The following is a 21,272-nucleotide window of genomic DNA, read 5'->3' as shown; positions in this document are numbered from 1 at the left end:
AGTTTTTTTTAAACAATTTTTACTAAATAGTAAAAAAAAAAATTATGTGAAAACGTAAATTGTCAAGGGCATTACGATAAGAAAATTAGGCTTACCGATTTGATAAGAAATAGAACCCTGAATCATATTATTTTTCACACGAAAATTCTTATTTCTTAATGCTCGATTCGTAAATACTACTTTCATAGTTATTAGTTTCGTTTCTATACTGTTCAAATTCTACACTAAACCTTAATATTGCATATGCAATATCAAAATGGCAATTTGGAGCTCACTAAAGCTTGCCGCACCTCTCAAAAAATGTTTAAATTTAAATAAAAATCACGTATTAAAAAACTGTGGTAAGATTTATATAATATTTTCATACTTTTTATTTTATATTTTACAAACTTAAAATTTGATTGTTAAAATGTGACGACGGTCAAAATGGACGACGGTACGAATGTATTTCAGCATAGTTTAAATATATAACCCCGGTTTTTATTTAAATAGTTTTATCGCTATGAAATCCTGATATGTTATAGTGTTGCAAATAGATATATTATACAATAACTTTTTCTGCATTTCTTAAATGTTTATAATATGTGCCGTTGTCATTTTTAACAGTTGAACAATCTGCACGTTAATTATAAAATGATCTGTGCAATGACTCAACTAGGCTTAAATAAGTATTTTTGGAAAGTATATATATGTGTATTTTGCTAGATTTAGTACCGGTTCGTAACATGGGTGGACATCATACGATGCTGATTAAGGAGACACGTTGGCAATGGACCAAATTTAAGGATTTACTTCATTATTACGTTCTGGTTGGTGTTATTCCCATAACACTTGTAATTGCCTACACAAATATCTTTATCGGACCAGCTAAATTAGCTCCAATACCAGAAGGCTATAGACCTAAGCACTGGGAGTACCATAAAGTAAATTGCCCATCAATTTGTTATTTTACATTTGTATTATATTTTAAAAAAATCATTTTTTTTTTTCAGCATCCAATTACACGTTGGATGGCACGTTACATTTATCCCAATCCACAACAACAATATGAAAAATACCTGCACACGCTTTATGAAGAAGATGAAAAATTCAAAATTAGGTAACAATTATAACTGTTTTTAAATTAATAAAAATGTGTTCGTACCATTAAGTATAAAAATACTTACATAAATTGTATTAATCAATTATTAGACATTTAAGAATAAAAATACAATTTACATTCTAAAAACTTTGAAAAAGTTACTTTTTAGAAAAAAATATATTTTATAAACTAATTTTTTTCCAGGTTTACTATGTATATATTTTTTTAAAACTCCTTATATATGATCATTTTGGCTAAAAATATTACCTTATGTTATTTTATCATATCAACATTTTCAGAATGTTAACAAAACAAATTGAAGACGCGATGAAAGAACGATCAGACTACAAAGCTTTCTATTACAGACCGATATCGGCCAATTATTACAGAGTTGGTAAAGAAAGTATGGGTCGTGCTGCTGGCGAAGGTGTTGGTTTCGATTAGTGTATTGTGATTATTTATAGTTATTAATAGTAATTTGATGATGTAGGTATATAAATTGTTTATTGTAAAATCCTAACATAATATAAACCATACTGTTTATAGTTTCGCTTAGTTTTCTGTACAAAATATGTTAACTAATCTAAGACACAATAAATCAACAGTTTTGCAAGATTTGGTCCAACTAATTTAATATACTCCAACAGTTGATCTTGAATGTCAACTTTAGTTATTCTCTTATAAACTGAATGGGTCATAAGTTTTCCACAATATAACATAGGAACCTAAAACGATTTCATTTAATGTGTTTAGTTTGTGTGAAAGTTTATTATAATTAAATTTATAATTTATTTTCTTACATCTTCGACTCTAGATCCGTCTTCTTCCTTATCAGTATCATTAAAAACTACATACTTTGCTTTATCCAATTTTGGTATACATATTTCTGTATTATGCCACGTGTATTGAAGAGGACATAATAAGTATGATGGTTTAATATGAGCTTTGTAACGCATTTTTGGACAGGAGTTAATATAAAAGCCCATATAATAATATTTCAAATCTGGTGACATTTTATGTAGTTGTCTTACCAAACATATCTCTCTAGAAAAAAAAAAAAAAGTACACACAATATTGTAATGGTATTGATGTATATAATATTATTAACTGATAAATTTACCTCAATGAACTATAGGTTCCTAATACTAAATGGTAATAATCTGGGTCGTAGAACAGATAAACTGACGATACACACTTTGGTAAGATGTCGATAACACCTACAGCAATTAATTTGTTACCGAGCCAATACTGCTGATGAAACGAACCGTAACCAGGATGATCGGCGACGTCTGTGTTTTCGAACTGATAATAAAATAGAAAAAAATAGCTGCTCAATTATACATTGACTATTTATTAAATAAATTTAAATTTTAAAGTTGAAATTATATGAAAAGGTGGTGAGATCAGAACCGACAAATTTAAAAAAAAATCAATTAGTGCGCCGCTTTGTGTGACTACACACCACTGTGTACGACCATTAATACCTGTAAAGGTGAATCGACAAGAAACTCTATGTATTGTGCCGTATCACATTCATTTGGTTGGTCATTGTGCACAGCCATTTGATATTTGGCAAAGAGAGAAGCCCCAGCTGAAAATGTTTGAGCAAACTCCATTGTGCCGGTCTTGACCAGAGACACCTTACATGCAAAACACAGATACAATAAGTAACGTATTAAACACTTACTTTAAGAGGGGAATCGACAAGAAATCGAATAAATTGTTGCCTTGTACATTGATCATCAGTATCGCCGTGAACACAAGTTTGATATAATTTATATACAGCATATTCAGATTCAAATGAACTAGCTGATGGTGTCAACCGTAGTAATTTTATCTAAAATACATTTTTTATTTTGGGAAAAAGTTGTGTGATATTTATATTGTCTAAATGCTTATTTCCTAATTACATATATTGTTTAATATCTAATTAGTAATAAGTAATAAAAATTATGTGTTTCAAAAAAGTTCAGGAGAGAATAATTCTAATTAAAGGAATTTGTTTTAACTTTTTTTTTTTAGCGTGTAAAAATACTGACCCATTTAAGATATAAAATGTAATATAGGAAAAAAGTGTCTTGTCTTTTTAGTAGTAAAATGTGAAATTTATTCATACCCATTAAAGTTATACAGCAATCGGTACAATTTTTTCCTATGTCCCATTTCACCTATTTAATAAATTAAAAAATAATTCATACTTTTAAATTATAAACTTGCTCTTCGGATACAGTATCATTTTCAGCGATAAAATCTTCAACAGTCTTTTGTTGAGGTGTCAAAGTGGTAATAACTGCATTTGGGTTTTTTGCAAGTTTCTTTTCAATACGTAATAATTTTTTTTTTTTGCATTTAGGTAAGTTTGGATCTGCTCCTTTACCTAAAACATATGTCTTATAAGTTTTTCGTTCAACTATTTACCTTTTTCAATATACTTCTATACCAGGTTTAATTGTTTTCTTTTCTTTTATCATTTTAGATTGCTGGTTTACATCATCTAGGGATTTGGTTAAAACCTCGTCATTTTTCTCTATAAAACGTAAATGTTAATGTCCGATTTTAATTATGTCATTAACAACATAAATTATCAATCAATAATTTAATGTTTTCATACTTTATAAAAAAGTTCAATACAAAATACTTATACCTATATAATACTAATTATACCTATATTTGTTGTTTCACAAGAATTTGTAGTTGAAGCACAATTTTGTAAATCTTTTTTCGGTGTATTAAGTTCTTCAATACTACTGTTATTTGAATCCACAACTTCCATTTTTTTATCAATATCATGCATATCTGTAAATGCAAATATTAAATTTGTTGTAATATATTATCTACCTATACAATTAATTGTTATAATTATCCACACAACATCAACAAGATTTTAGTACAGCATATTTTCAAAATAAATGTAGCAAAATTGAAGAAAACTCATTATACAAACATAAAATAACATACCATTAAAATAGAAAGTTATTACTCGTTTTACAAATATAATTTTTTGTAAAAAAATTAGTTACTTATTATGTATGAAATATTACCATAGGAATCAAATTTTTCTTGAGGTTCTCTTTGCGCTTCTTCAGAATTCCAAATATTTTGTTCCTGTTTTCCACTTTTTAAAAATCGGGAAACTTTCTTAATGATTTTTTTTTGAGACTTTGACAGTTGGAAGTCTAATGCGTCACATCTATTAATAAGTAATAATTCAATAATAAAATGTAACATTACATGTATTTTAGCAAATATTTTGAGTTTTAATGGGTGGAAAAAATCTTTGAATTTGCATCAGTTTTACTCGTTTAACATTTTAATCATACCTACAAATATGAAACTATATTAACCCGTCATAGTTATAGTTATGTTTTATAACATGATTGGTATCGTGTTAGCGTTATGCTAACATAATCGTTTTTTTGTTTCTGTCGATTATTACATGAACATAGAGTAGTGAAACAAAGATACTGTTTGTCTACTTATATCCTACAAAAATTGGATTACTTATAGTATATTTCATTAAAAATTTCAATTTAAAATAAATTTTTGATAGTAAAAAAAATTTTATTTTATATAAATTAAACAACTCTATATAGACTTATATTATTTATTTTTATAACTGTTAAAATATAGTTAATATTTAAAAACAAATGACACTTTTTTGCGTTTTTTGTCAATTTTATAAAAGTATGAAAAAAAATGATTTATGTTTTATATAAATATATATATAACACGGTTAGTCTCGTGCAAGCGTGACGCTAACATAATGCGGTGCTACGTGTGTGACCGGTCATCATACCCACAAATAGATATTAACATTTTTTTTTTTTTCTATAATTTTATATTGATAATCTAGTGTCAAAACAATCTATTACTTTATGAACAAGTGGTCCCTATTATACAAGTTTAATTTTAGCGAAACGCTAATATCGATACCAACAACAGATTAAGTTTAACAGTGTACTAATAACTAATTAGTACCTTATAGTATATAATGGGCAGCACGATTTATCCATCGTGGGTTTGTAACAATATTTGCCGCTTCGACGCCATCCACGATCGATCAAATCTTGGTATGCTTGCACAGTAAGACTTGAAGCCCACATACCTTGGACAAAATATACATAAATTGTTTTTTTTTTTTTTTTTTTTATAAGTATAACTATATTACCATGGCTATAACTCGATTTGTCCTTCTTGCAATAACCACAGTACGATTTCTCGCGGAACCCATTATAAAAGATTATGCTTTTATTGCTTTTACTTGAAGACATACTAATTTCTAAACAAAACAAAATATATCTCTCAAATGTAATTTAATACTATGAATGCTATTTTAATAATTTGTATGACGTCTTACAGTTAGTATATGAAAATTAGTCTTACGGAACTAATGTCAAGTAAACATTATATAGAAAAAAAAACGTAAGTAAAAATATAAATACATATTACAAATTGTAATTTGTAAGTAAAATACCTAAGTACTAAATATGTTTCAATATCAGAAGTCCTTATCACTAAACAAAATTGATATCGATAAAATTGCGACTCATTTTACATCTATGGTAACAATAGAAAAAAAATTGGTATGCCCGCAATTTGTGATAACCGCAAAATGGCTGCTGACGTTTTTGGGCGGCCGTGTATTTCTTGTGGTACAATATCAGCAGCCATGTTGTGAAAATTTAAAAACAAGTTGTTAACATATCTATTTTGTTTTGTCGTGGTATTATTCTATAGTTTATTTTGTGATAAGATTTGATAATTGGTCAAGAAGTGGGGTTAGGTTTACACCTGCGGTATTGCTCATTCTTCAACCATGTGCATTAGAAATTAGAATAATTCATCAACTAGTATACGATATTACCTACCTAGTTGTTATTTGAATTTTGTATACTCTTTTTATATTTTATTGTGATTCAAAATACCTAAAAATTGTAGGTAGTACCTTTAAACAAAATATATAAAAATGAAACAGTTAGCAGATGATCAGACCAAGGTTTTTTTTGAAAAGTTATCCAAATAGTAAGTAATTATTTGTATGTGTAACATTTTTAAATATCTTTTATCTTTTGTTTATTAATTTAAATAATTTTACTAATTTATTGAATGATGATGAAAATCTGTGCAAATCTTTATGATGGTACAAATAAAGTTGATGTGCAAAGGAAGTTAATGTTTAAACTTTATTATTGTGTTCTTTAGTATTGGTTCAAATATAAAACTGCTAATTGATCGTTCAGACGGGAAGTATTGTTTTCGCGAAAAGAAAAGTCGTGTTTATTATGTATCTGAAAAAGTATTGAATATGGGATCTATGATGAATCCCGATAATATAATTAGTATAGGAACTTGTTTTGGGAAATTTACCAAGTCTGGAAAATTCAGACTACACATAACTTCTTTAGATTACCTAGCACCCTATGCCCAAGTATGTAAATAGATAGCATTATAAAAATACTATAAGACATAGTTAAATAAATTATTATTTTATTTTAGCATAAAATGTGGATAAAACCAGCAGCTGAACAACAGTTTTTATATGGTCACAACGTGTTGAAATCTGGTTTGGGACGAATAACAGAAAGTACAACTCAATATCAAGGAGTTATTGTTTTTTCAATGAGCGACGTTCCTTTAGTAAGTTTGACGATAAAACTGAATATTTATGTAATAATTTTAACAATGAACCATTTGGAACACGTCTAAAACTGTTTATTTTATAAAACTTTAAAACAAGTTGTTAAAATATTTGTTTTGTTTTGTTGTGGTACAAGTACAATATTTTTAAATTTTTTTGTTAAACGATTAATCTTAAAATGGTCATTACTTATTTAAAAACAATAATAATTATAACTTTTATGATATCTAAGCTAAAAATAGAAATCCTTTTAGCTTTCGTCCATGGTTTAAATTTAACTTTGTTTTAGGGTTTCGGTGTTGCAGCCAAAAGCACTACCGAATGTAAACACACAGATCCATTATCTGTAGTGTGTTTTAATCAAGCTGATATTGGAGAATTCATTCGATGTGAAGATGATTTAATTTAATAGTTGCTTGACTTGTAAAAAACAAAAAAAATAATGAAATGAAAAATAGGAACTATTATAACTGAATATTTTGTACACAACATTGTTTTAATTTTTTGTATGATTTAATTTTCAACAAATTGGTCATTGAGCGTGATACACGTGAGGTACACCTATTTATTTGTAATTTCATTCTTAAATGCGTAACACTCCGAATCATTTATTTCTAAGCTGTAATAAACTATAAACAACGTTGATATATTAAAACGGTTGGTTTTTAATATAAATCATCATGGCCAATGTCTACGTTGGAACAAAGTTGGTTATCAACCATTTGCTCAAACGTGTGACACCGTATAAAATCTGAACGGGACCCAAATGATTCTAATTTGTTATGAAAACGTTGTGCTGTAGAAATTATCGGAGTAGTACATGTGTTTATTAATTTAGGTTCCCTTAACGTGCATCCTTTCAATATCGAAAGAGAGTTGAGAATAATTTGAATTTGGTTTATCATAGCCACGTTATGACGGTTAGCCAAAAACATTTTTATTACATTTTTGAAGTCAACATCATCGTTTAATGCCGTTTTATTTAAAAATGTTTGTAAGATATTACCAAAATATGATTTTCCGTGTAGTACGTGAACAGCTGCCCAGTAGACAAACATGGAGTATGATAGTTTGTACTTGTAACTTCAAAAGTAAGTAAGTTATTCAATTTTCGTTTTCATAATTATGTTAAACGTTAAAATAATGTGTTAAAAAAATGGTAATTTTAAAATTTTTTTTTAAAAAAATTAAGATATTACTTCTTACTTTAAAAGGAAGTTTGACTGCTAAAATCTGACTTCACCGACGTTTTCAACGTAAAAAAAACTTATAATTTCAAAAAAAAAATTTGTTTGAAAAACTCAACTGAGACTTGAACTGTATGTATGTCCTAATAATTTCCACGCTTATTCAGTCCTTTAAAAACTAATTCTACAGGCACGTGTTAACTTCAAAATTATTAAGGGCCTACATTTTTGGTGGCTTATTTTTTGTGTATTTTGAACTGATTAAGGAGTCCTGGTTGAAATTCCACCAAAGCCAATTTAAGGACCACTCTAATAAACACATTGTTTTTGAAAATTACCTCACTTGTCACTCACAATAATATTATGTCTCCGCCATTTTGGGCTTTGCCCATAATAATTATAACACTCTGCAATTAAACACAAATGTATCAGTTTATTTATTATTACATACTGGATATGATGATGACTACAATATTATAAATAGGTACGGTATACATATTTTTCAAAACGCGAATTAAAATTTGTGCTTGGGACGCGTTTAAATTTATTTTACTTGGTATTTTCCACAAACAATGTAAATGTTATTTGTTGCTAGAGTCTTATTTATTTTAATGTACTTGAGAAATAAAACGTCTAATTCTTATAATAAATAATTTTTTTTTTCTAATTACAAACATTGGACGACGTCGGTAATTTTTAACAAAATTAAATTAAACGTTTATGAGTAGTGCAATAACCAATACATATCTGATTATTATTAAACGTAATAATATACATATATATATATAATTTAATTATACAATATTAAAAAAATGTATTAATAATAACAATAATAATGAAACTATTTTTTAGTTAACACATATAATAAATAAAAACTTGAGTAGTCTACACATAATTATATTTAAGTAGGTATAATAGGCTACAGCTAAAACGTCGTCTGGTTAACAATTGACAGTTATTATAATTATAATCAAAGTACTATCTCAATAATGTATTTCTAATACTGTTATTTACTATTGTAAAGTCTACAAACTAAAATGACTAGACGATGAATTAAATTACTCTTAGTGTTTAGCATTAATTATAGTTTGGTTATTGTAAACGTACAAATCGTTTGGCTCTGAAAATACCACGGTATCAAATGTAAATAATTGTACAAAGTCAAGAAAGAGAAATACTTAACAATTTTTTTTAATAATAAAAACTTTAATGTTAAGTCTTGTTGAAAAATCCGTGGAAAAGAAATCAACACGGTACTACATTACGAAAACTCGCCAATATAAATACTATTCTTATAAAGTAAATAGTATTAAACTAAATCACATAACAATGAAAAATGTAATCGTTAAACAATTACCTACGTGATCTTATTTAATTTTTATTTCTAGTATAAAACAATAAATTATTAGAGTTGGACAACATTTTAAAAATATGATAATAAATTATAGTTGATTTTTAATTCGTGACACCAACATTAATAACAATTCGACAGATAAAAAAAATTGGTTAAGTAATATATTATTTATAAATAACAAGTAAATTTAGATTATATAAAATTTATTATTAATAACAAACAAAAGTATTGTCTTCACGAGCTTTTCAATTGTATATAAAAACATTATCTTAATTACTTTTCTCGTCTTCCATAGTTCAAAAATTGTATCGATTTTAAATTATTATTTAGACATTACAGCAAATAATAAATAAATCGTAGGTACATTAAATTATAAAAGATCATTTCTATTAACCGTTTTGTATAGATAAAAAAAAAATGTTATTCCAATAGTGTCCAACTCTAAGAACGATAAAAATGAAATGTGTATAAAAACTGTAGAAATGTATAAACACGAAAACGAATTACCGAATAAGTAATTTCTTGGATTGATCTTATATTGGATACATTATTATATCAAATACCGTTAATGATAAAGTGTAAGTATAAAAGTTTGATGCGAAGGGGGACTATGATATTGCCAGCAGATTCACTAGTGGCTGCCTATCCCATGCGCCTTAAAATGATCAGTAACAATATATTATTTTAACTGCGCGAGTTTCTTAAGACATATTTTTATGACGTTCAATATAATATGGGAAGACGAAAAATTGAAAATTACTAATCCGACTACTACAAGCACTGCATTGTGGTTGAAACGTTTTAAGGGGCTAAAGGTAGGCAATCTAATGATTCTGCGGGCTACCTGTATAGCGTCGCATTATATTGATTTACTTTCCCGTGTTAACAATTATGCTGATATTTGGTAATTCGTTAGACGTCTATTTGAAACGACGTTTCTTGTACAAGTCTCCTTGGCGATTTTCGCTGATGTGACGATATCTTCTGGCGTCGCTCGAATTCGTTTCCTTCGTTTTGTCGCATTGGTCTGTCAGAAAATCTCGCCGGCGGATTTAACCTCTCGCTAAAACATAAATAACATTAATTTGCAAAGTGATAACAAAAACAAAATGTTGAGCCTTACAAAATGTATTCATACAATTTATTACAATAATAATCAATAGGTCGTCGAGGTTATTCGACTAAAATCGACTCCATTATGTCTAATAATATCTTATCAAATCCCTTATCAATAATCTCTTTTGGTTTTGATAAGGAATCAATGATAACTAAACGTAACGGTTTTTTTTTTTGCAATTTTTAGTTTTAAAAAACATAACACATTATTGATGTGCAAGGGTTGCACACTCAGTGTTGTCTAAATGTAGATAAAAAGGTTTTCTCATATACACATAAAAGTGTCCACAAGATAATTAGTTGAGTGAGTTTACCTGAATTGTATTTCTTCGCTGTGACTCGGGTAGCCGTTTTTACTTATCGAAGGCCTTTTCGAAAATCCTTGGCTTTTGGATTTGGGTTTCCTGGCCGTAGGCAAAACCGGCGGTTTTCGAACGTCCGACAGTGAGTTCTCAGACGATGTGCTCGAGTCTTCGTGGTCTACATCTATCGCATAATTATTTATACTAGATTAACCTCACATTCAAGTCTAGTTGAAGGTACGTAATGCTTATTTTAAAATATTGACGGTAGTCGATACTACAAAATCAAATCATGGATATAGTAAAATTATCAACCATGATTAACGGATCGGTCAAGTGTAAATACAGTTAATTTAACCACGATTCGACGAATGAAGGAACATTAGTTAATATTTTTATTGGTAAATTTATTTAAATACAAATGTATTCGAATATTAGGCCTAGCACTATGATGACGGGTTTTTTTTATGTTCAATACTGTGTGCTAATCTGACCTCTACTCATGCGACGTCGGAAAGAGACGAGCTCTTGGCTGGCCGATTGGTTTCGTCTCGCTTCGTCGTTTTCAGAGTCACTGCCGTGAGTGTCGTATTCAGATATAGGCAGGTGGAGTGACAGAATCCGCTTAACCTCGGAGTCTGTGCTGCCCAAATTATCCGATTCTGAAACAGACACCCACGTCCAAATGGTTTTTTTTTTAAATTTTTAACGCGTTCAGCAAACTCGCCGTCGCGTTGAATATTGTGGCCGAAAATCGTGAAAACAAACAAATCTACAATATAAAACTGTCGAACTGTTTTACCTTGACTTTCCGAATGCGGATCTCTGAGTTTTCTGCCCTTTTGTCGGACTTTTGTGTACTCGTGTTCTTTTCTCTGAAACAAACCGCGTTCATTAGGCAGCCGTCTTATTTCCTAAGACGTTCGTTAAAGTAATCACTACCTGGCCACTAAAGTTGAAGGATTCGGAAGTCGACGGTTTGGGTTGATGGTAAACAAACGATCCTCGAACCGAATGATACGGGCCGCTGTAGATGTTACCGCTGAACGTGCTTTCGCCTTGCGGTGGCTTTGCCAATTCAAACGTGGCATAGGGACATATTTCATCTATATAATCTATAAAATATATATATATATATATATATTAAAATTATGGGAAAAGTTGTTTTTCTCCGCTCCACGGAAAAACTTTGAATCGTGGATATGTTTTAGCGTCGAAAATGAACGCGTGTGTTCTAGAACCCTGGAACCCTGGTCTTTATTGGTCAATAACATATTTGTGTGACACGAATTCCAGAACGACCCCCAGCCCAAAAACGTTAAATAAAAAACTTGTTATTCATAGATTTTTGAAAAAAAAAAGTGTCCACGGCATACCCGTAGAATCCGTTTTGAACGTTGCCGAATCACAGCTCAACGTTTGTTGCGATTGTCCTCTGACCGAATATCGATTGTCCCGATTCCTTTCGTCGTTATCTCTCGGCACCGGTCGGTCCGGACGTTCTGGACACGACAAAACAAACGGTTTACTCGTTATCGCTATACGTTTGGTAAAATACACTTACTTATCACTTTGTAGTAGTACGTAAACGCCGCGATGGACGATACAAACGTCAACGCTATGATAAGAGATACGGCCGTGGTGATCGACGTGAAAGCTGAAGATTCCGGAGTCAATTCCGTGTACACGTCAAACGGTATAACGGTAGCTGGAACCGAATACGAAAATACTGTCAATCGACCGGGTTTCCTAGGAAAATCTGATAGTCAAGTGACAAACCTCCGTCGACCGTGAGAGTGGTGACGTTGTACACGAGATAAGCCGAACCGATAGCGTTGTGGGCGGTGATTTTTAATTGATATTTAGTAGCCGGTTCTAAATCGCCGACAGTGATGAACTGTTCGACCGGAGTCACGGGTTCGCCTCCGTTCGAAACCCATTCGTCCGACAATTTCGGCTGTCTCCACTCGACGGCGTAGTAAAGAATACCGCATCCTCCGTCGTTCCAATGGTCTAGCCAAGCGCTTATTGCCGAACTGTTATAAGTAACCGCTTCCAAAGACAAAACCGGCGGCACGGGCACTAAACGTACCAGTTTAAAAACCGTTTCATTAATCGGTTCGAGTTTGTTTGAAATATTTACACAGTCTTACAGTCGCAACTATATTTACAAATTTTGGCTTTGCCACCAACGTGTTTCGGAAGCCTTTTATATTCCACCATCGGGTTGTGTGCTGGTTACAATGTTGTTCGCTCCACTGTTATCTTGTAGACCGAACCGATCGTCTCGCAGTCGTAGGTTATGTATGTCGATGCGTGTCCTATCCCCACTATTATCGTCTCGCTGCCGCCATTTTGTTTGTCGTTTACCGCCACTGGTTCTGCCACTGCCGCCGATCTGCCCACTATCCTCCTCTCCCGGTCTCCCGAGTTCCCTTCTTTCCTCTCATCCTCTCCCTCTCCGTGGACTTTCCTCCCTCGTCTTCGCTCTCCTTCCTATCACTTCTTTCAATCATTACCGCGACTGTGTGTTTCTCTAGACCTTTACTTAATAGGCTTATACTACGGACTTATATCTTTTCTGTTGAATTTTAGTGGGTACATTTCTGTTTCAATTGCTTCTCAAACCATGCTTTTCGCGTAATATGTGTGTCTGGATAAGTAGTCTATATCTTTCTGTCTGACTTATGTATGAACGAACCGGTATGCAAAACAGCCCTCAAGATAAAAGGCTTTCAAAATGTTGGCAAAACCAATTCCTGAATATAGATGTTACTGTATACTATGCATTGGTGAATATTAATGCTCAGTACGTAAACCATTTACAATGGATGTAGGCGACCGTCTGTCGTAATATGTAGCTAATATAACGCCCTTCCCTTTTTAATATAATTACCGTAGAATTTTAAGTAGCAAGCAACACATCGCTTCTTCGGTGGAACAATGGTGTAAGTGCAAATTTAACTGTTCTTCAGAAAACGTGATTTCAAATTTTAGTGTAATGGTAAACGACAAAACTGCTCTCTAGCGGTCAATAATAGGTATTACACTTATGCTAGGTTTTACTCAATAAAATGAAATGTTATCGTACTTAAGTAAAAAAGTCAAAAATTTGCACTTACGCCATTGTTCCACCGGAGAAGTGACATGTGTCTAATGCGAATGCCATAAGGCCATTAGCAATCGTAATCGCTAAGTATGGCATGCGCAGTTGCACACTAATACTTAACGTTTGTCGGTGGTGAAGTTTTATATTGGTCGCAGTACAGCCAATAACACATATCGCTACATTCATTGCAAAAGGTCTAAGGTTTGATTTAACATAATATTGTGTTTATGTTTAACACCGCAATTACTAATCTAAGATTATTTTATTGCATAAGCCCGCGCCTTATTTTGTGAAAAAACTCCTTATTGTACACTCCACGACATGTAGATCTCGCAAAATTTTATTATATATATTATATACCTGCTTCTTGTAACGCTCACAAAAATAAGGCTAGCGTTTTCCCACTAACGATGAGTGTACTTACCCGATCCTTTAGTGTAAGCTGTCATTATATCACAAGGCAACCCGGTTCCGATTTTATTGAACGCGGTTATGTACACTTGATACTTTGTGCCACAGTTCAAGTTTTGTAAAACGCGTGAATGCGATTTACCGTCAATTTGAATCTCTTCCCAATCGCCGTGTTCGCGTTTGTAATTGATTATATAACCTTCATAATCATAGTAGGCTTATTGGTATATTATTGTTATCACAGATGAGGTAAAACCAGATAGTGCACTCCCTGGCAAAGCGATGTAATTGCTGATAGTGTAAACAATTAATCAAAACCCTCCTCAGCTTAAGCTCCTTAACATCACTGAATTTATTATACTGCTATTGAAATGTGTTGTACAATAGTTTCATTTCTAGAACCCAGACACACAAAGTCGAGGAGTATTTCAGGTTTAGATTATCGCATATCCCCACCTAATTATATTATCAACTCACAAAACGGCAGCGTGAGGGTAAATAATTGTTTTTTTTTTGATAAATATGTACATAATACCTTTATAAAATAAATGAATTTGATCGGCTGAACTTGCGCTGCCATTTTATTTTTACCATCGAAAATGTCGATGAAGAGAGGTTAGAGATGCTATAACCTAGTGTATTTTACCTGGTTTTATCTAATCTGTGTTATTGTTAACATTTTTTTTTTTGAAATTGTGGTTAATTTTCTGCAATTTTTTGTGTCTTTTGCTTTTTTTTTGTAATTTACTCACCCAATATCGGGACATCCGGTTCGGCCGTGTCCGTCCACTTTAGGTGTAAGCTATCCGTCTGTTCTACGTGAATCGACAATTTCGGCGGTGGCGGCGGAACTACAAAATTATAGTAAACGAATAGTGTAATTAAAATGTAAACAACAATCGCTTGGGAATTTTAAAATAAAATTACCCCTGACGTTAACGGTGTAGACGATTTCGTCTTTCCCGTGTGTATTCTCCACAAAGCACGTGTAATTTCCTCTATCTGTATGTTGGACGTCGTGAATCACCAATGCACCGTCTTTGTTTATCTATAATAGATTTCACGTTGTATGAATAAAATGTACACACAAGCGCAAAGCTCTACCATTCACGAATACGTTTAAACTATTTATACGGAATGGAACATGAGTTAATTCAATGTTGTTTGTGCGTCAAAACTCTTAAATTTGGGCATTTCTAAAAAATTACAATCATCAAAATAACACCCACAAGTGCACTGATTAGGTGCAGTTGAAGATATATCCAATAAGTAATAATCGTGTTTAAATGATGTGATAACTCAACTCATTGTTAATTCATTGTATGAACTATTTATAATTTTGATTATTTATTTAACTTGTTAAACCCTTAAAAATTAGATTTAAAAAAAATAATTGGAAAAATTCTCATTTTAAACTCTACAGGGTCAGACATGGAACTACCATACATTCACGGTACACTTTGTATTGAGTATAACGGTTTGTTTTACCTGATATCTTCCACTGGACGTCACTGACCGTCCATCTTTTGTCCAAATGGGTTGAGGAAACGGAATACCCACTCTTTTACAGTTGAGCGTTACATTTTTCTTCCACCGAATGTTCACCAATTGACTGAAAGACACTATTTGCGCCGGTACTTTTATAGTAGGCAAAACCGTAATAGTCCTTGTACTTTCACCTTCGCCAACTTTAGTAGTAGATTTTACCCAAAATTGATACTTGGCGCCATCTATGATCCTGGTCGTTTCGAAAACTTCAACCGACGGCCCTAATATTCTCTTGATTGGTTTCGACTGCAAACGAATAAACAAATAATAATATGATTGTACAACTTTTTTGTTTTCGGCAAACAAACATTATGACAACTCACATCCTTGTGGCCTGTCAAAACCGATGTGTATACAAGGTAGCCAGTGAGTTTTCCGTTTGGATGAAGTGGAGGAAGCCAAGATACGATAATGGAATTTATAGAACTAATTGCCGCTTTGATATCCGCTGGCATAGAAGGAGCTAAAAACGCCGTATCAATTGGAAATTGTTAATTTTGCATTAGAATAATTTTCGACTCGATCAATTATCGCTTACTATCTTCTTCGGTTTTACAGTAAATAAGCTTACTGCGTGTGCCATCTCCTTTGCTCGTAAACGCAAAAACTGATATACTATAATTTGTGTACTTCGACAAAGCTTGAATAGTCGTGTATTGCGCTGTAGTTATTTTGGTTTCGTACTCGTTTTTTTCTACAACCGAATCCAAATAATTACAAACAGTGTTATCTATAAATTGTAATTTGTATACATACCATACCAATCTTCAGCGGGTTGATATGACACTTTATAACCTTGTATTTTACCGTTACGGCCAACCACCGGAGGCATGTCCCACGATACTTGAATGCTCTGTGATGTCAGAGATCTACACGCTACATTTTCCGGAGGCATTGTCGGCACTGGTCATATGTTTATACGATATAATAATACATAAATTCCAAAGGTAAAACATTTTTTATCATTTCAGGTGGGAAGTAAATGAGTGCTTTACAAATATAAGAAAGGAAGAATGGAAGAAGAAACATCGTTTTATAGCACCCACTTACCCACTACTAATTTTATGGGAAAATTTCACACGATTTATATTAATGATAAGGGGAACTGATAAGAGATAAGGAGTGTGATAAGAGTTGAGAAGGGTCGAAAACGGGAGTGATAAGAAACACATCCTTATTGTGATAAAAAGGCAAAACTTATACGGTCAACAATGGGACAGATTTTGATTTTACAGAAAAGTATTACACACATTTTGAATTGACCCTCAACCATAAAACATATTCATGTGAAATACATATATTCGTGTCAGAGCAACATTTAGAACTTACCTCCTTCGTCAGTCTGCGCTGTGATTGGATCAGAAAACGGCCCTCGGCCTTGCCTGTTAAAAGCTTGTACGATGACAGAATACTTTGTAAACGGTACCAGTTCGTTTAGAGTGATCTCTTCGCCGTAATGTGAATTGATAATTATAGTTTTCATTGTATACCGGGTAAAAGGCGCTGCTGATGTGACGGCACTTGACAAATCGTCGATAGGTAAATATCCAATATTATAGCCGGTCAAAATTCCATTGCAAGCTTCTGCCCGTGGCGGTTCCCACATTATTAAGATTTCTGTTTTACTTTTAGTTTCAGCTCGGATATTTTGAGGAGCCATGGCCGGAGCTAAACAATATCATTTATTACTAATTAGTTTATTAAATTACAATGATTTCCATGCGAATAGATTATATAAGGATTATTTAGAAGCCTGTCTCAAAAGAAACTCGTCTATAGACCATAGCCGAAATTCCCGAAAGAAGACTTGTTGTCAAAAAAAGATATACCTTTCATACCTTCGAAAACGGTTGTTTAAAACAATTAATAAATAAAGAAAATAGTATTAAAGGAAATGAAAACCGACTGCAGGTAAGATAAAAAACAAATAACTAAGAAAGATTTCTTTTAGAAATGATCAAGGAAACTATTATCCAAAAATAAAGCTTTAATAGGATTTTATTTGGTTTATGTATACCCCTTAAACAACTTAATGATGTCGGGTCTTTTGGCATGGATAGGGATTATTAGATTATTAGATTATTTAATGTTCCCTGACCTCTATTAGTAAAATATATATGATAACTGATAAAAGACAGATGTTAAGAGCAGCTGTTAAGAGGTTGTAGGCATTCACAATTTACTATCTTTCCTTCGAGCGTAAGATATAATTTCTTAGTATTATTAATTTTTTGGAAAAAAAAAACCAGAGTTTTTCCAACTTGGCATATTATATATGCCATTTGTGGAACCTAATATTTTAATACGATACCTTCTTCTAGAGTAGAGACTTGCACTTCATCGCTAGGCTCACTGGGCCCAATCGCGTTTTCTGCTATAACTCTGAAATGATAAGGTATCGCTGGTTGCAAATCTTCAACATTGACGGAATTCTGATTACCAGCAACGATGACTTTGACCGGATTCGTTGGCCACAATGCTAGAATAGATTTTAGATTAATTTCATATAATTTTTACACGAAGATAGTTAATAATATCGTACACCGTCACTTACATGCTACCTGTTTGTATTGAACTATATAATGTAATAGAACACTATTTCCATCATACGGATGATCCCACGTTACTTCTACCGATCTACTATGCTGGTTCACGATCCTCACGCCTTTAGGATTTTCTGGGGCTTCTATAAATAGAATTAAATTATTTAAAAAAAATCCACGTATATTGTTTTCAATAGAGAAAATATTATCAAACCTTGAACAATCAACTCTATAGTCATTTCGTCTTGACCGTATTCATTATTCGCTGTACACTTCAGCACACCAGTATCGTGTCTGTACACAGGAGATATTCCAAGTTCAGACGCCATACCGTTTTCTTGAGCCAGTTGTCTTATTGAATATCTAAAAAAATCAAGCGACAAACAAGTGTGATGCAATAAAAACATTAAAAAAACCTATTAACATATTGTAGTAATACACACTATGGATTGTTAAATACTTTGATAAACATAATTATATTTATAGTAAGCCAACAGTTACAAAAGATTCAATTACCTTTGGTCTACTTCTTCCAAAATTGGCATATTATTCGATCCTTTCCATGTAATTTTTAAAGGGTAGTCTCCTACGGCAGAACATTGGATAAGTGCATCGCTGTTAAGTTTAGCTTGTATTTGCTTAGACTTTTGTCTAAACTTTGCCGGAACTATAATTATAACACACGACATATTTTGTTACAATTAGTTAATTAATTTGTCGTAGCTATTATTCGTGTTGAAAAAATTACCATTTATTTCTAGTCGTATGACTTTACTTAATCCGGAACCAATGCCATTTTTGGCTTCACACATGTATTTACCTTCATTTGCTTTACTAGTATGGAGAAACTCTATTGTTCCATTTCGAAAGAAATTTACGTTCGGTTCGTACAAAAAGTCTTTAAAATCTCCCATATTGTCACCTTAGTGGAAAATTGTATAATTAGATAAAATAAATCCCGATGAAAAATTATTAATTATGATAGATGAGAAATTTGTTCATAAGTGTTTGATAAACTAAAAAACTATTTTTTTTAAAAGGACTATTTTCAATATTACCAAATGATTTTCTCCAGACTATTGTCGGCGTTGGATATCCTTCAGCCTGACAATGGAGCATACAAGGGTATGTCATTATAACATTAGTATCTTGAGGTTCGACTGTCCATTTTGGCGGAACTATAATTTTAAATGGTATTCCGTTAATTAATACATTTTTTTTTTTTAATAACATGTGTACAATATTTTTGACATCTGCTTACCGTTTACCGTTAAAGGCACAGTATATTTTTCTTCTCCGGCTGCATTAGTTGCAATACAAGTGTAGTTTCCTGCGTTGTTCGCTGTTATATGCTCAATAATCAACGATGACGAATATTCATCATGGTGCCTTGTCGTTGTCCCCTGGCCTAAGTCACTCTTTCCTTCACCTCCGTTTTTCATCCATGTAAACATCACTGGAAGATCGCCTTCGACAATTTGACAAGAAATTGCTGCTCGCATACCTTCTGCTAAAAGATTGGTCATCGGAGGGATTGGCAAAATTTTCGGACGAACTAATTTTTTCAACATAAAAAAGACAACAGTTATTACGATTTAAGACGTATTTTATTATTGTTATTTAACATGATAATCCTTTAAGCCGGGTGTCATTTCATATATCACGTGACGCAAACTTCCAGCACAAAAAATACACGATATTACTCTTATCAGTGATAAAAGATCGTTAAAATTATAGTTTCAATGGATAACTGATAATAGCATTAATGATAAGGATAACTGATAATAGATTAGTGATAATGCGTTGCTAATAAGGGAGTCAATATAAAACCTGAGGGTTTTTTGTCATAAACGCGAAATAATTCGTAAAAGATTAAAAACATTATCATACACATTTTTCACAAAGGGAAAAAGTTTGTTAATTTTTTTTTACAAGAATCATACCTAATATTTTCACTTCCACATTTCTTCTAGAAAACTGACCATGATGATTTTTAACAAGACAGGTATATGAACCTGCGTCTGATTGTCGTTGAACCTGATCAACAGTTAACGTTCCATTACTGTAGACTTTTTGACGTCGGTTTCTTGGCAATACAAGACCATCTGAAAATAGCAAATTTGGTTTCATTAAATTTTGTATTTTTTAACCCTATAAAATTATAACAATTATTCGGCACCTCTTTCCCAAGTGATGGACTCGATTGGATATCCTGCAACAGGACATTTTATTGACAGTTGTTTGCCAGCCACTACGCGCACATTTGGCATTTCTCTGATGAACGGTATGCCATAAACATTTATTCTAGAAGAGTGCGACGCTTGAGCTATTTCGTTGTGTGCTGTACACGTGTATTCTCCGCTATCTTCGACTTTCAAGGACGATATGTTGACATGAGCTACGACGTCGTCGTGTGCAGTGACATACTGACCAATCAATACTCTATTCGACTCGGGTATAGGAAACCCGTCTAAATTCCAAGTAAACTGGGGCAGAGGGTTTCCGGACGCTACGCATTTCAGAGACAATGACGGACCCGGTTGTAATGTCTGCTCGGTAAACCAGTACACTAGCTCTGGTCCAATGTCTAAAGCGGTTCGGAAATAATTTTAAACCACTTGACTTTAATCGACATCTGGCGACTACTTACCTCCGAGTAAAAGTTGAGTGCTATCGTAAGCCGTGTCCCAATCGTTCGTTCCAAAACACTGATACATTCCTTGATCGTCTTTATTTAACGATGACAAATGCAATACTTGTTTGTTGGCTGTCGTCGCTACGCGCACTCTGCCGTTGATTTGCACCAATGGTTGTCCGTTCTTATACCACGATATCCTATTAATCGGATAACCGTTAACTGTGCATACGAACTGAAGCGATTTCATCGGGTCCAGGAGTGAAGAACCAACGACTTTTTGCGGCCGAATGTTTACCATTAAAGGTTCTGTAAAAAAAAAAAAAAAAAACAATAAACTCCGTGTAA

At 32.4% G+C, this 21,272-nt stretch overlaps 4 protein-coding genes across 12 annotated transcripts in view; 2 read left to right on the top strand and 2 right to left on the bottom strand.

The window, feature by feature from the left end:
* Positions 1-102: 102 nt before the first annotated feature.
* Positions 103-1,696, top strand: LOC126847103 (NADH dehydrogenase [ubiquinone] 1 beta subcomplex subunit 5, mitochondrial). Its single transcript, XM_050587150.1, has 4 exons — positions 103-341; positions 706-923; positions 993-1,099; positions 1,381-1,696. Exons 1-4 carry the CDS (start codon positions 257-259, stop codon positions 1,523-1,525), a joined length of 555 nt encoding a protein of 184 aa, XP_050443107.1. The 5' UTR covers positions 103-256; the 3' UTR covers positions 1,526-1,696.
* LOC126847102 (arginyl-tRNA--protein transferase 1) lies at positions 1,569-5,579 on the bottom strand. Of its 3 annotated transcripts, none has more exons than XM_050587149.1 (11): positions 5,439-5,579; positions 5,250-5,360; positions 5,060-5,186; positions 4,123-4,271; positions 3,746-3,877; positions 3,522-3,608; positions 3,280-3,458; positions 2,769-2,918; positions 2,202-2,383; positions 1,882-2,125; positions 1,569-1,806 (listed from the first exon to the last, which is right to left on the bottom strand). In XM_050587149.1, the coding sequence occupies exons 2-11, from the start codon at positions 5,350-5,352 to the stop codon at positions 1,660-1,662; spliced, it is 1,500 nt and encodes a 499-aa protein (XP_050443106.1). In that variant the 5' UTR covers positions 5,353-5,360; positions 5,439-5,579; the 3' UTR covers positions 1,569-1,659. The 3 variants fall into 3 exon arrangements, with proteins under 3 accessions (XP_050443106.1, XP_050443104.1, XP_050443105.1); XM_050587147.1 differs by lacking the exon at positions 2,769-2,918 and adding an exon at positions 2,566-2,721; XM_050587148.1 differs by lacking the exons at positions 2,769-2,918; positions 5,439-5,579 and adding an exon at positions 2,566-2,721 and having other exon boundaries at positions 5,250-5,432.
* Positions 5,580-5,868: 289 nt separating this feature from the next.
* Positions 5,869-7,374, top strand: LOC126847104 (60S ribosome subunit biogenesis protein NIP7 homolog). Of its 2 annotated transcripts, XM_050587152.1 has the most exons (5): positions 5,869-6,103; positions 6,284-6,509; positions 6,578-6,718; positions 7,009-7,141; positions 7,192-7,374. In XM_050587152.1, exons 1-4 carry the CDS (start codon positions 6,048-6,050, stop codon positions 7,126-7,128), a joined length of 543 nt encoding a protein of 180 aa, XP_050443109.1. In that variant the 5' UTR covers positions 5,869-6,047; the 3' UTR covers positions 7,129-7,141; positions 7,192-7,374. The 2 variants fall into 2 exon arrangements, with proteins under 2 accessions (XP_050443109.1, XP_050443108.1); XM_050587151.1 differs by having other exon boundaries at positions 7,009-7,374.
* Positions 7,375-9,500: 2,126 nt separating this feature from the next.
* The window catches only part of LOC126846103 (cell adhesion molecule Dscam2), a 60,197-nt gene continuing 48,425 nt past the window's right edge, over positions 9,501-21,272 (bottom strand). For 5 of the 6 annotated variants that reach the window (XM_050585241.1, XM_050585242.1, XM_050585244.1 and 2 more), the window contains 26 exons: positions 20,940-21,233; positions 20,469-20,876; positions 20,233-20,394; positions 19,551-19,844; positions 19,348-19,467; positions 19,038-19,211; positions 18,806-18,956; positions 18,504-18,652; positions 18,301-18,432; positions 18,058-18,225; positions 17,076-17,414; positions 16,503-16,649; positions 16,285-16,440; positions 16,070-16,209; positions 15,687-15,992; positions 15,126-15,246; positions 14,951-15,049; positions 14,212-14,397; positions 12,458-12,760; positions 12,243-12,386; positions 12,055-12,180; positions 11,621-11,793; positions 11,481-11,553; positions 11,173-11,340; positions 10,691-10,862; positions 9,503-10,323 (listed from right to left, as the gene is read on the bottom strand). In XM_050585241.1, the coding sequence (XP_050441198.1) occupies positions 10,173-10,323; positions 10,691-10,862; positions 11,173-11,340; positions 11,481-11,553; positions 11,621-11,793; positions 12,055-12,180; positions 12,243-12,386; positions 12,458-12,760; positions 14,212-14,397; positions 14,951-15,049; positions 15,126-15,246; positions 15,687-15,992; positions 16,070-16,209; positions 16,285-16,440; positions 16,503-16,649; positions 17,076-17,414; positions 18,058-18,225; positions 18,301-18,432; positions 18,504-18,652; positions 18,806-18,956; positions 19,038-19,211; positions 19,348-19,467; positions 19,551-19,844; positions 20,233-20,394; positions 20,469-20,876; positions 20,940-21,233 (4,856 nt within the window). In that variant the 3' untranslated portion in view covers positions 9,503-10,172. Of the gene's footprint in view, positions 10,324-10,690; positions 10,863-11,172; positions 11,341-11,480; positions 11,554-11,620; positions 11,794-12,054; positions 12,181-12,242; positions 12,387-12,457; positions 12,761-14,211; positions 14,398-14,950; positions 15,050-15,125; positions 15,247-15,686; positions 15,993-16,069; positions 16,210-16,284; positions 16,441-16,502; positions 16,650-17,075; positions 17,415-18,057; positions 18,226-18,300; positions 18,433-18,503; positions 18,653-18,805; positions 18,957-19,037; positions 19,212-19,347; positions 19,468-19,550; positions 19,845-20,232; positions 20,395-20,468; positions 20,877-20,939; positions 21,234-21,272 lie in introns of all 6 variants that reach the window. The other variant, XM_050585245.1, reaches the window with a different exon arrangement.

Source organism: Adelges cooleyi, unplaced genomic scaffold (genome assembly GCF_023614345.1).
Source record: "Adelges cooleyi isolate 19-005CV unplaced genomic scaffold, UGA_ACOO_1.1 ACOO_flye_CR_arks_rails_tigmint_CR_PRNA_9, whole genome shotgun sequence".
NCBI lineage: Eukaryota > Metazoa > Arthropoda > Insecta > Hemiptera > Adelgidae > Adelges > Adelges cooleyi.
This window is presented reverse-complemented; position numbering and strand designations above follow the sequence as displayed.

What these genes read in the sequence shown, in the direction of transcription:
- LOC126847104 (XM_050587152.1), top strand. Translation starts at nt 6,048, where the DNA reads ATGAAACAGTTAGCAGATGATCAGACCAAGGTTTTTTTTGAAAAGTTA. An exon ending in TTTGAAAAGTTATCCAAATA is followed by an intron (nt 6,104 to 6,283) that starts GTAAGTAATTAT and finishes TGTGTTCTTTAG; the next exon opens with TATTGGTTCAAATATAAAAC. An exon ending in ACCTAGCACCCTATGCCCAA is followed by an intron (nt 6,510 to 6,577) that starts GTATGTAAATAG and finishes ATTTTATTTTAG; the next exon opens with CATAAAATGTGGATAAAACC.
- LOC126847103 (XM_050587150.1), top strand. Translation starts at nt 257, where the DNA reads ATGGCAATTTGGAGCTCACTAAAGCTTGCCGCACCTCTCAAAAAATGT. An exon ending in TCACGTATTAAAAAACTGTG is followed by an intron (nt 342 to 705) that starts GTAAGATTTATA and finishes GTATTTTGCTAG; the next exon opens with ATTTAGTACCGGTTCGTAAC. An exon ending in GATGAAAAATTCAAAATTAG is followed by an intron (nt 1,100 to 1,380) that starts GTAACAATTATA and finishes CAACATTTTCAG; the next exon opens with AATGTTAACAAAACAAATTG.
- LOC126847102 (XM_050587147.1), bottom strand. Translation starts at nt 5,352, where the DNA reads ATGTCTTCAAGTAAAAGCAATAAAAGCATAATCTTTTATAATGGGTTC. An exon ending in TGCCCATTATATACTATAAG is followed by an intron (nt 4,272 to 5,059) that starts GTACTAATTAGT and finishes ACTTATTAATAG; the next exon opens with ATGTGACGCATTAGACTTCC. An exon ending in AGAAAAATTTGATTCCTATG is followed by an intron (nt 3,878 to 4,122) that starts GTAATATTTCAT and finishes TTGCATTTACAG; the next exon opens with ATATGCATGATATTGATAAA.